The sequence below is a fragment of the Gossypium hirsutum genome, chromosome D08 (assembly GCF_007990345.1).
Source record: "Gossypium hirsutum isolate 1008001.06 chromosome D08, Gossypium_hirsutum_v2.1, whole genome shotgun sequence".
Classification (NCBI taxonomy): Eukaryota; Viridiplantae; Streptophyta; class Magnoliopsida; order Malvales; family Malvaceae; genus Gossypium; species Gossypium hirsutum.
Window position 1 is genome coordinate 4,410,561 of NC_053444.1, and position 13,617 is coordinate 4,424,177.

The 13,617-nt window shown below is 30.9% G+C and overlaps 1 protein-coding gene across 1 annotated transcript; it reads right to left on the reverse strand.

Annotated features, from left to right (window-relative positions):
- Positions 1-1,285: 1,285 nt before the first annotated feature.
- LOC121220213 (squamosa promoter-binding-like protein 1) lies at positions 1,286-7,199 on the reverse strand. Its single transcript, XM_041099585.1, has 10 exons — positions 5,989-7,199; positions 5,656-5,837; positions 4,754-5,250; positions 4,433-4,507; positions 4,241-4,348; positions 4,026-4,143; positions 3,767-3,908; positions 3,457-3,607; positions 2,154-2,780; positions 1,286-1,989 (listed from the first exon to the last, which is right to left on the reverse strand). Exons 1-10 carry the CDS (start codon positions 6,582-6,584, stop codon positions 1,537-1,539), a joined length of 2,949 nt encoding a protein of 982 aa, XP_040955519.1. The 5' UTR covers positions 6,585-7,199; the 3' UTR covers positions 1,286-1,536.
- Positions 7,200-13,617: the final 6,418 nt, after the last annotated feature.

Sequence of the window (13,617 nt, forward strand, 5' to 3'; positions counted from 1 at the left end):
TTAATAGTTTTGTGATCATTTTATAACTTTTTGAAGTTGAGTGACCAAAATATAAACTTATTAATGGCTTAGTGACCCTGAGTGTAGTTTACCCATAAAATTATTAAAGTTTTATATAATATTAAAATATTTTAACAAAATTGCTGAATCTTTACCAATTTTAAATTTCTTATAAAAATATTTAATTTCTAAAAAAAATACTAATGCTCTTAAATAAATTACTGAATCTTTTAAATAATTATTAAATTTCATACAAAATTACTGAATTTTTTAAACATTATTAAATCTCTTACAATATTAATGAATAACTTAACAATATTTCAGAAAAATTAAATGGGAAATTTTTGCTTTAAACCCCCCAAAATTCATAAAATTATAGTTTGACTTCCCAAAAATGTTAAAATTTCGATTTATTCATTTTGAAAATCATAAAAATACCAACCAATACGTGGAAAAAATTACATTTTAATTCTCCTTAAAAATATAATTTAATCTCGGTCCTCTAAAAGATTTCTAGTTTTCGCCCCAAATTTTTTACAATTTAAATGACTGAAACTCTTACCCAAGTACTAAATCGTCTAATAAATTATAAATCTATTACTATTTTTGAATTTCCTACAAAATTACTTAAAAGATTACTAAATCTTACTGAATTTCTTATAAATTTACTAAACCTCTTGCAAAATTACTAAAAATCTTACACATTTAGAACGTTTAAGTGATTTTTTACAACTTTATAAATTATTAAATATCTTCTGAAATTACTAAATTATATTTGTAATGCTGGACTAATTTCTTACAGCTTTGTAAACTATGGAATCACTTATGGATTTATTAAATTAAATTTGTAATGATTTCAATAAATTATTTAATTTCTTACAATTTTGGAAAAAAAATTTTACATAATTACTAAATTTGTAACAAAATTGTAATACTTTTAGCAAATTACTCCATTACTTACAACATAAATTACTGAAATTCTTATAAAATTGTCACCGTTTTTTTACACTAATCGTAAGTGAACGCATTGACCATCCAAAGAAACCCTAAATCTCATATAAATTTCTTACGGAAGATGTTACAAATTTACTGAATTTCTTATAATATTGTAAAGTTTTCAGTAAATTACAAAAAAATTCTTTACAATGCAAATTATAGAAATTCTTACATTAAATCTCATACAATATTATTGAATCTCTTATAATATTACAATGATAAGATAAAACCAGAAACACGTATTTTCATTGTACTAATAAGATAAAACCAGGGCTGCAAGGCTATCAAATATCAAAGTCAGACCCCAAAAAGAGGTCTATACCTGCGTGTGTTATTATGTTAATACCCTAATAACATTACATTGATTGATAACTGAACAACAAATATAGATATATGTATGTGTTCATATATGTATATGTCAACAATATTACAGCCTCTGCAACTCAGTCCAAACCCTGGAACTTTTACAGTTTATTATAAACCGATTACAAATACAAACCGCCTAGTAAATGTTACATATTTAGGGAGACTAACCGGACTTCAGCTTGCACCATAGTCCAACAGTTCCCATCTGAAGGGACGGAACACGTACACAACTTCCGGACAGCTCTTAAATAATAAAGCAACGCAGACGCAGACTGCAGCAATTGCTACCATCGACAGCATTGCAGGCCTGTAACTCAATGACATGTTGGTCGCCATCCCATAGCTATAAGGAAGCTTCTGGTCACAAAGCTTGCAATGTCGCTTCACGGGTCTCAATTCGAGCTGACTTATCTCAAAGCTGGTGGTTGTCTCATTGTTTTGCTTCTGGTTTGGGCTGGAGACAGAGGGAGTGGCGGGAATGTCAACCACCACATGCCCAGAAAGTGATCTCTTGTTAATTTTCCTTTGTACCAAGTGGATGTACGAGTAGTGGCCACGTAAGCGAGCATAATCTTCAGGTGTAGAGCCAGTGCTGTCCTGAGCACTATTCCAAGCATCAATGCCAACCTAAACAGAAAATAAGCACAATACTTAAGAAGTCAATAGACCATGGCTGACAGAATCCAGACTGAAGGAGATACAGAAGATCACCGAAATTCATGTTAGCAAATCAAAACAAGAATTCCTGCATTTCATTTCCAGGAATGCTCAGATATAAATTAAGAAGATACCTTTCCAGGATCATCAGTTAATGCATCCAACACATCCTCGGAACCATCTTTACCAGCTGCAATGTGAAGAGGAGTCAAACCTCCAGGGCCTAGTACATCAGGTCTAAACAAGGAGGTTTTATCAACACCAGCAGCGACTGTCCCATTCTCAAATCCTAATTTATCTGAAGCGTTCTCCGGAATAAATCTTAAAAGGAGCTCCACTAGAGGTCTACAATTTTTCCTAACAGCTCTGTGAAGAAGACTCATCTCTGTTAATGCAAGGTAGATAGAGTGGTGCTCCCCAGAGCCCACTGTTCCATCAAGAAGAATATTTAGAAGTTTCTTCACTACAGCACACCATTCATGGTCCATAGAGAACTCCATAAGCCACTTGAACCGCCTTAGAGAAAAGGATTCTGAGCTAGGATCCAACTGGCCCAATCTAGACTTCAATTGACTTCTATGAAGAAGCCAACCAACTTCATGAATGAAGTCCATGGCTACATTTTTGGCTTCCATTCTGCCAACATCGGCATCAGTGTCAGTAATCTCCAGTAAACTCTCAAGCATTCGGATCTCTGAACAAACATCATCCTCAGCAACTATGAAAGGGAAGAAACTGCTGCTAAAGCAAGGGTCTTCAATCTAGAGAAGATCAAGGAAATGTCAATTTCCGCAAAAGGAAAGACATACTAGAATAAATTATATATATACACCTTTTACAACAAGCATGTAGGGTAGAAAAAAAAAGAAGAGAAAATAGCAAAGACAGATATAGCAGTAGACTCTACTTATTTTGCACTACATGAATGGAGCATAGTGACTGAAGAATATAGTGCAACTGGAAAACCAGAAAGTGTCATGCTTCTATACCTCTCTCTACATTCTCACCAAATCTAGAATAATACCAAAGCCAGACACAAATTAATAAAAGTTGTCCAAGCAGTCAACAAGCAGCCAAGCATGTTCTATGATCCAACATAAATACATCCAAGAACTTAAAAGTTCAAACTATGTCTCAAATCTCATCATCCTAGGACTTCTCTATTTCCTCCCTTTACCCCCTCACACACTCCCATGTTTCACCTTAAATAAGATGAAATTTCTTGCAAATAATTACGATAGTCCACCCAAAAGTAGTAGAGTTAGCAGTAGCACTAACCAGGATGTATTTGCACTACACCTGTTATCTACAAGCTACATTGTAACCTCACACCCAACTAAAAGGAATCTTACTAGAATTCACATATAATCATTTCAAAGATAACAGCAGCAAGGATGGGAGCAATAGGATTGATTAAAGTAGTAGAAGAAAGACCACCTCAATGAATCCTCTCCCAGTCACAGTAGGGATAGAGCAAGAGAAGTTAATGCACTGTAACTCATCTTGCTCCTTGAAATCATCGTTGTCATCTATCAACTCATGAGAATCATTTTGCACCAGATACTTCCCTTCTACTGAACAGAGCAACCTGGGATAGGAATCCAAGAATATCAAAGGCTCTAGAGCAACCATAAAAATTCAATACAAAGCATGTACTCTCTTGTATACACTCCCAAGGATCAATTCAAGCAATTGAGGGATAAAATGACTCAAGAAATATTGGCTGCAAGAAAAATGTAATGAATACCTTGTGGCTGGCCGAGACAGATTGATACCTTTAACTGAAAATTGAGCTCTCTCAGTTGCAGATACTGCAATTGGTTTGACATTCACAATTTTACCATAATGGATGCTACCAAGAGGTAAATACGTATCTACCAGAACCTGACCTGCAGTACAAAAATAAATTGGTCAAGTATTCACACCTCCATGCATAAGTACTCTTGCTTGCCAATTATTTGGTCATATCAATTAAATGAATACTGATAAAGACAAGATAAAGAGACCATTATAAATGAATGCTATCTGATCTTGCACCCTTATACAAATCCATCCAGTCCTCCAGAAAATGTCATCCGAACAATCCAGAAGTCGACTCAAACTGAAACTCAGATTAGAGCACAGCTGACAAAATAATAGACGATTAAAATTGTGAAGAAATTAATAGCATTTAAATGCATAGGAGATAAAAGAATCTATAGTTTCATGCAAACAAGCTTACATCATCCCAAGCAGCCTCAGCTTGACGAAGATAAACTGTGAGAACTATGCAACCAGGCCTAATATAGCTCTCAATGTCGGTGGGACTATGAGATAGCCAATCAAGAATCTGGAAGTTTAAACATTTTACATAATTATACTTTCGGAAGAAGCGAACCCCATACTAAAGTTGCATTTAAAAACTTTTGAGTACCTGTGCTCGCAAGACCAAAGGAAAATCATTTGGTTCTTTCCCAAATAATTTAAACACAATCCTATCTGTACGGCTCTGCAATGTCAAAGTGAAAGTAAATCATCAGAGGTGAAACTTTCATAGAATTTTATGGCACTACATATATTAATCAACAGGTGAGATGGATCATCAAAATATCCCTTGGTAATTGCTTGTCATGACAATTTAAACCTCCTCCACAAGTAAAGCCATCTAGCAACTGCCCTGACCCCAAAGTAATATTCAAGGAATTTTAATACAAAAATGGTATGCAATCATGCATATTATGCAATATAGAGATACCTGAGCACCACCACTGGAACTAGAAGGTGATTGGCCAGATGCTGAATCTGAATTCCTACTGGTCTGGGGTGGACTTGAATGATGAGAGGTCTGTTGAACCCATGAAGGGCAATCAAGAGAGCTAGTCCCTCTATTCACAGGTGCAGGTGACCTCTCTATGTCATCTGTGCTATTGTCTGAGTCAATATATATGTTATTCAGATCAAAATCATTCATCTTGACCACTCCAGTAGCACTGCCTTGGACCTCAGCACCCCTAGTATCATGAGAACATACTCCTTTCTGTGGCATCTCCAATGCAGGTCCAGTGATATGCTGCTTGAAAAGCTGAGGAGGGCCTTGGCCATTAGAAAACAAAGTTGAAACAGCTTCTATATCTTGAGGTACCGGCAGAAGCCCAGATATGTTTCTTCCCCCTTGTTCACTGGTATGGTTTTCAAGGCTCCTTAGAAGATGAGACAGAACATCCTGGTCCGTGGTCTGGCCAGATGTGTTAGCTGTCATTTAAGAATATCAAGGTCATTCACCCATAAGCAAATACAAAATATTCCAGGTGAAATACAATAGCTAGAATTATGCTACAACCAAAGAATCTTAACAGCTCTCTCATGTCTAACTTTTAAGTTCACCTAAAATATAGATTTCCAAGAAAGTGCATGGTGAACTATCCCGAGAAAAATAATTGACTAAGTATGAAAAATGAATTGAGATTCCTTTTGCATTGGTTGTTCAAACATTCATAATTGCCCCTTAGGTCCCCAGAAGGGAAAATGATCCTGTAAGTATGAAAATGTATAGCAATTTAGACCCATTTTTCAGAGAAAAAATATAGAAGATTATATACTCAACAGACACAAACCCAATAGCATTCAGTTGTAGTGGAAAGTCAACTAGATACTTACAATGCAAATTAGAAAGTATCTTCAGAAGACTTAACAACAGATAACCACTAGTTTGCTCATCATTCAGTGAATTGCCATTGACGACAGCTTCAGGATTTCTTTTCCTCCTCCTTTTATTGTGGCCAGCCAGACGTCTGCGACAGCTTCTCTTACCGTCATCAAACTCTTGAAGGACATGAAACCTACCAAAAACCAAACAACATATCCAGCAATATAGATTTTCAGCTTGAAGTACAAAAGATCACCAAGACGTTACTTCTATAAGAATTTCTACAAATTTAGTTAGCTTATCTCTTTCAGTTCTGCAAAGTGGTTCAAACCTTAAATGCTTACCGACTACACTGCTGACAAAATCGCTGCATGACATTTCCAACCAGTGTCTTACTAGCCTTGGAATGCATCTCACAAACCTTATGCCGCCTATGATAATCCTTGGCATCACTCAGATCAGCCCTGCAGTCATCAACCTGACAAACTGCACGATTTCCAGAACCTCCACTCAACTTGGTCTTCTTCCCACTAGTTCCCTCCCAATTTATCGTATCTCTTTGGCTAAGTGGATTACCATGACCATCTTGGCCCCCAAGCTTCAAAGTAAGGCTACCTGCTTCTTCATTCAGACTGTCATCTTTGACCACAGTGACCCTTCTCCTCTTCTCCAATTCCCTTTTCCTTTCAGTTTCCAGATCCACTTCGTCAGAGCATGATGATGAACTATTGGATGAATTGCCAGGAATCCCAGACCCCAGCGGGAAAAACTGCCTCCCCATACCATCAGCAGACACCGGATTCATCCGGCTAGCAACAAAAAGGTCACCATCCCATTTCCAATCATTCAAATTCCACTCCAATGTCCTTTTCCCCACAGCCTGCAGATCCTCCGGACTCACACCATGCAACTGAGCTTCACTTCCATATCGAGCCTCCATTTACAAAACCCCAAGTAACCAGAAGACTCAAAACCCAGTAATTCAACCTCAAACCAAATCTCAATTTAACAAAAATCCACAACTTTAACCATCTTCCAGCTACAGATCAGAGCTCCAAAACCCTATACTACTAATTACAACTAATCAGCTTCAGCTCTTTCCCAAAAGTTCAATAAACAGTACACCAACACATCCATTATCCCAATTAAGAGTAACCCACATACATAATCAAAACAAAAAGCCTACTTTTCGCTAAAACCCCAAATTCCAAGCACTTGAGGGGTTTTTTTTTCGCATCTCACAACAACGTATCCAAATAAAAGCTGACAATCAACTCCAATTTTAAAGGAGCACAAAGAATCAGAGGTAAAGAAAAAAAATAGACCTACCGGTTACTAGCTCGGAGTGTAGACAGGCGGGAAGATTAGGGAAAAGAGTTGGCCGGAAAGAGAATGGAGATTAGAGACAAAGTAGCGAAACATCTCAGTAATGATTATTTATGATAGTAACGTTGTTGCTTTGTTTGTTTGTTTTTTTTTTTTCTTTTTTTTATGAGGAGAAGAAAAAGAAAGGAAGGTAACAGTGGACATTAAACCAAAATGGTGGACATACCACGTGTCATATTTTCTTAATTCTCGTATAAATATTAAATCAAAATTCAAATGATTCCATTTGCACCTCGTTAAACGGGATGACATTTTTTAATTTTATTTTTTTCTTTATTTTTTTTTTTAAATATCGAATTAATTGTGAATAAATATTTTTTAAAATTTAAAAAATTATATTCATAATATATTTATATTTCTATTTCTATTTTTAATTGAGTGAGTCAACTAAACATTAATTTAATTAGGAAATAATTAAAATATATTTTTTATAGAGTAATAAAATATATGAATATATTTTTATATTTATTTTAATATTAAATAAATTTAAAAACACAAAATACTTGAAAACGAAGACGCATCAATATTAAAGTGTTAATTTTATTATTTCAATCAAAATTAGTGTTCGTTTTTTTATAAATAAATAATTTTTCAATAAATTATATTAATAAATATGAATTTTATGAAAATATTAACCAAATGTTGATGGTAACAAGAGATTGAGAGTCTTACGCAATAGTTTAATATTACATCAGTAATTTCATCTTAAATTTTAAGATTTTCAATTGGATATAATTTTTTTCAAGATACAAATACTAAAATTTAGGATGAAAATGTTGATGTATCATTAAATATTTAGAAAAAAATATTTTTTTAAAAATTTTAAAAAGATAAAAGCTAAGATATTTTTAAAAAAATTGGAATTTCTCATTAAATCTTTCAAAATTTTAAAAATTTTGATAATTTCCGTTAAAATTTTAAAATATTTGAAATTTTAATTAGATTTATCAAAATTTCTAAACATTCACATTAAGTACTTTTAGTTAAATACGTTAAGGAATTAAGAAAATGATAATTTAAAGTTGATCACGGGAATAATAGTTGAATGGCAGCTTGCATCAACCATCAAGTGCCAGCTATGGTCCTTGATCATCATACTTCTTTGATGAAAGAAACCTTGTACTGTTTGGACCAAAAACTTAGGACCATCTCTGTATACCCAAAAAAGGAAAACCAACTTTCATCAGATTTTGGGTTTGAATTTAGCAATTCTTTTATATGGAAAATTTGGGATTTTTTTCATATTAACATCCGAACTTCTTTTTGTCTAAATTAGGCCCTGAACTTGGCAAATGCTCCTATATCGAGACTTGATTTTTTTGTTCAAATTAGTCATTAAAAACCCTAAAGTTTAAGCCCCAATGTGGAAAATGTTACAAAAAAAAAGTCTAGGTCTCAAGGTAGGAACAAGTGCCAAGTTTAGGGCCTAATTTAGACCAAAAAATGTTTAAACCCCAATGTGGAAAATGTTACCAAGTCTAGGTCTCAATGTGAGAACAATAGCTAAGTTTAGGACCTAATTTAGACCAAAAAAAATTAAACCCCAATGTGGGAGAAGTTGCCAAGTTCAGACCCCACATAGTGATTTAACCATTTATTAAATAATGTTTAATAAATCTTGGGGCCTTTGGGGTACTTTAATAAAAAAAAATGGATAAACTACATTCAATATCACTAAACTATTAGTAAATTTACGTTTTGGTTAATCAACTTCAAAATGTTACTAAATAGTCACTAAATTATTCAAAAGTTTCCATGTAAGTTGTTGTCGAACTATTAAAATTGTTGTTGTATAGCCTTCTCTATCTGCATCGCGTGCACCAATCGAAAGTTTTCCTTCTTCTTTTCTTTTATAGTCTAGTTTTTTTTTTCATGAAATAGATTTGAACGTCGCAAATCTATGAACCAAATCAAAACAAGTTTCTTCTCTGATCTTTAACATTGGTCATCAAATCGACTTAGATCTAAGGTATGTTCTTCTACTGGTTGATGGGTATTGATCCACTATATCGATTGTCGAATCATCACTTGAAACTCGCAAGCCGAACTTAAAAAAATTAACTGTCTAATAACTTAAATAAAAACTTTAAAATAATTAAATAGTCAATTTATAACTTTTTAAAATTAATTTACAAAAATATTAACGTAAATTGAATGAACTTAAAATTAATTAATTTTGTTCCTAATAAATGTTAGAATATTTTATTTATTTTTTAAATTTTAATCTTATCTTTTCACTTTAAATAAAATAATTTCATTCTTAAATTTTTAAATAATTATAATTAATTGAGTAAAAGATGTCTCGTTTTTACAAAGCTTATATCTTACTCAAGTTAACAGTATATTACGCAGGTTAACAATATGTACCATAGATGATTGAACTTGTTTGCATTTTGAAAGTAGACATGCAATAAAACATTTTAACACTACTTTTTATTATCATCGAGAGTATATGCATCATTTTAATAAAATGATATTATACGCATCTCAATTTCTATCACCGAGAAATAAAATATTGTTCAACATTTTTCACCGGTAATTTTTATTAAAAATTAAAGATTTTTTTGCACAAAATTATTCTAATTCTGTGGAAAGATTATGTTATGATCGTTGGTTGAGGAATTGATAATTCCTTTTGCAAGGAATGGTCAAAATTGGTGGTATATGATCTTTGGTTCTCTTTTGATGGAACAAACCTTGTTTTTAGCATTCGGGTGTATTGTTGGGTTGGACTATACAAAAATGGGTTGCCTTCATCACCTAATTTCTTTGATAAGATTAAAAAAAAAACCTCTTTTTTGTAGATAATAGAAATGACATGTGTCGAGGCACGCACACTTTGAAATATTTAATATAATGGGGTGAGATGGTGAAGGGTGAATCTAGAAATTTTTTTAACAGGGACTGGAATTTAATTATAATTTTTATAGATTAAATATAGGTTTAATTTTGTATTAATTTATAATTTTATCAGTTTTGAAGGGATTAAATATTTTTTTTATTCTTAAGGAGATCAGAGTGCAATTCCACTATATATTAATTTATCGATTTTCAATTTATAAGAGGACCAAATTGATTCTTTTTCATTTTTGGGGGCCAGTCAGATTCACCAATGGTGATGGTTGAAAAGGTGGAAATTATTTTTGAACAATCTTATTATAGATTCTGATAACATATGTTATCTTTTTGACATAATGCCTAGAATTACCCATAGCCCCTCCCCGACCCATAAATAAGAGAATAATACGCTTCGGTGCACTTGAACCTACGTCCTCCTACGTCGGCAACAATGCTCATACCAATCGAGTTAAAACTAAATCGACAAAAAATGTGGAGAATTAAATGGAAAGAACTAAAATAAGAGAATTGTAGAGAGAGATTGAGAGAATGTTTGCCCTCAAGTCAAAATTTTCCAAAAGTTCCTTCATAAAGTTATGAAGGATTTTTATTTATAGAGTTCGAGAATAAGCGTTACAAAGCTAGTTATTAATGAGAGAGAATTTTATGTTGAAAAGGTATTAATATTCTTTCATGACAATGAGTTTAAGCCGTTGACAATAGCGAATAGTGAATAAAAATTCATAATGTTGCTGAAAGAAAAAGAGAGAAATACTCAATATTACAAGAAAATATTCTCCCTCCATATATGATCCACCAAGCCAACATTTTCCAAACATCTCATAAGTGAAAATAACAAAAAAAATCCTACCATATTTCGGGATTATTTTCAATTCTTCTGTTTAGGGTTAAGAGTAACATCTGAAACATCTTCTACAAAACATTTTTTGAAGAATATGTCTTCCAGAATGACCTTATTTTACGATGAGTTGTTTTATGGCAATACTTTTGTTGAAAGTTTTATTTTGAAAAATGGGTATTCTTAAAGAACAATTGTTCTAAATAAAAAAATATTTTGAATAGCAATTGTTTTGGACATAATTGTTCTCGAAGAACAATCATTCTAAGCAATAGTTGTTTCAAATTGTTATTGTTTTTAACAAAAGCTGTTCTCAAATGATAGTTACTTTGGTTGACAGATATTTTAGATTGAAGCAGTATTTTGAATATAGTTATTCTGAACATAACTATTTTTTCAAGCAACAATTGTTATGAACAACAAACATTTTAAACAAAAATCATTCTTCCAAAAGAGACATGTTAAAATTAACGGGAAAGATATCAAAAATTATTCTGTCCAAATTTTAATGTCTATTAAGAGCTTGGACCATCTATTGATAATTAATTAACACTTATTTTCAAGTGAAAGTATTTTGCAGGTCCTTCTATCTTAGAGACCAGATCAAATTAGTTCTCTACTATTAATGAATCAATTTCATCCATGTACTATTAAAATAAATCAAATAATGCCAAAATTCATTTGAGTTAACATTTTTTTATTTTCAAAATGACATTTATTGTTTAACAAAATTAATATTTTGAAAGCTTTTTTTATGGTTCTACATATGAAATCTTTTGTTTGGAGTTGAACTGCAAATGAAAAAAAAAATCATGTCATTTTTTGAATAGTAAATATTAACTCTATTATAATTTAGCCTCATTAAATTCATTTTAATAATACAAGGATTCAATTGATTTATTCAATAATAAAAAGACTAATTTAATCCAATCTTTATAATGGAGGGACTTACCAGATACTTTTACCCTTATTTTACATTCTAGAAAACTTCTGATTGTATGAATACTTAATATAATTGAATTGTAAATTTTATTAATAATTTCAACTTTTAAAACATTTATTCCAAAATATTCAAATTCATACTAAAAAAACAAATTGAGCCAATTGTGTCTTAACTCGATCAGTATAGGTATTATTGTCAATACAGGAAGAGTGCGCTATAGTGCATTATTCTGGGTTGGGGAGGGACTATGGGTAATTCTAGGCATTGTATCAAAAAGAGCATATATAATCGAAACCTATAATGAAATTATCCAAAATGGAAGAAATTTATGTCTTCATGTAGATAATATTTTTCAAACATTTCAAATTTAGACCAAACAACTTTGCCTGCCCTCAAATCTTACCTTCAGGTTAAAAAGGATAAATTTTAAAATTATATATGAATTTTGATTCGATATGCAATTTGATATATAAATTTTGATTTTGTGCAATTATACGCATAAAACTTTGATTGTGCTTCAACCATACACATTTAAAAAAATAAATACATCTATTTATTTTTTATATTGGATAAATATAATTATTTGTATTACAATATATATTACGTATACTTAAAATGAAATTTTTAAATAAAAAAAAGTATGAGGATTGAATTATTATCTTTTAAAATACAGTGATTAAATCTCAAATTTTATCAAAGAACATTTCACATGGAAGTCGTCTTTTTATTATATTTTTTTATGTTTATTCTCTTATTTGAATATTTACTCACAATTTTTTTATAGATAATTTTTTATATAATTATTTAAATAATTTATTTATAAAATGAATCTTAAAATTATACATAATTTTTTATATAATATGCAGTGTTATACATTATATATATGATTTTGATTTTGATTCAATTTTCACACTCCGCTAATATTATTATTCATGTTGCAATATTTGTTATTATATTATATGGAAATTACTAATGTGAAATTTTATTAAATTGAAATTCAAATGAATAAATTTAAACATTTCAGCATAAATTAAGAAAAATACATGTTTTTATTCTATAAAAAATTACATTTTTTATTATTATTATGGCAATAGAAAAATAATTAAAACTATTTCAAAAGAACAACAGCATAATTTAAATTTATGTAAAATATTAAAATTTACTCATTAATTTTTAAATTCAATAAAGTCATCAACAATTTCTATGTAAATTATTAAAATAATTTGATGATTAGTCATGGAGCTGATTTTGAAAATTTAGAGGGTTAAAATATATGATTGTAGCTCAGTATATATATATGAAAATTTGGAATTTACATTATGCATTTTAATTTTTAGGAATTTAGTTTTTTTTATTTTTTGGATTTGGAATTTGGATGTTATAATGCACCTAAATTTAATAAAATGATTTTAACAGTATTAATAATTGACCTGAATTTTGAAATCTGAAAAGTAAATGACTAAATTCTTAGAAATAAAAGCACAGAGGACTAAATCTAAATTTACGAAGAGTACAAGAACTTATAGTATATTTTAACCTCAATTTAATATCTATTTAAGATCTCATAACTATTCGTATTTGTTCTATAACTCTTACTTTACCATTTAGTCCATTTGATGCCAATAGTTATTATTATCATATTAATTCAATTAACTGCAAAATGTTACAATACAACATAAAAAAATTAACATAATAAGTTACATATGAATTTACCTGGCAAAAATAGCAACATACAAGATGTCAGGGACTAATCTCAATTTTTCTTTCTTCGCGATTACCTTTCGATTGGTTTAAGCCTCGCTCTATACGATAATTCATTCCAATACATCAATTTCAATTACTTTGTAACATCATATTAAATGCACATGACAGTTCAATTTCACTTTTCCAGTGTCCCCTAAAGTTTTGCATTTTATTCAATTTAATTCTTAAAACCGAAATTACTAT

Bases quoted from the DNA above. Each gene is read 5' to 3' on its own strand.
- LOC121220213 (XM_041099585.1), bottom strand. From the start codon at position 6,584: ATGGAGGCTCGATATGGAAGTGAAGCTCAGTTGCATGGTGTGAGTCCG. The intron at 5,251-5,655 runs GTAAGTATCTAG...CTTAAATGACAG, and splicing joins GATACTTTCTAATTTGCATT to CTAACACATCTGGCCAGACC. The intron at 3,608-3,766 runs GTATTCATTACA...TTCCTATCCCAG, and splicing joins CTGTCTCGGCCAGCCACAAG to GTTGCTCTGTTCAGTAGAAG.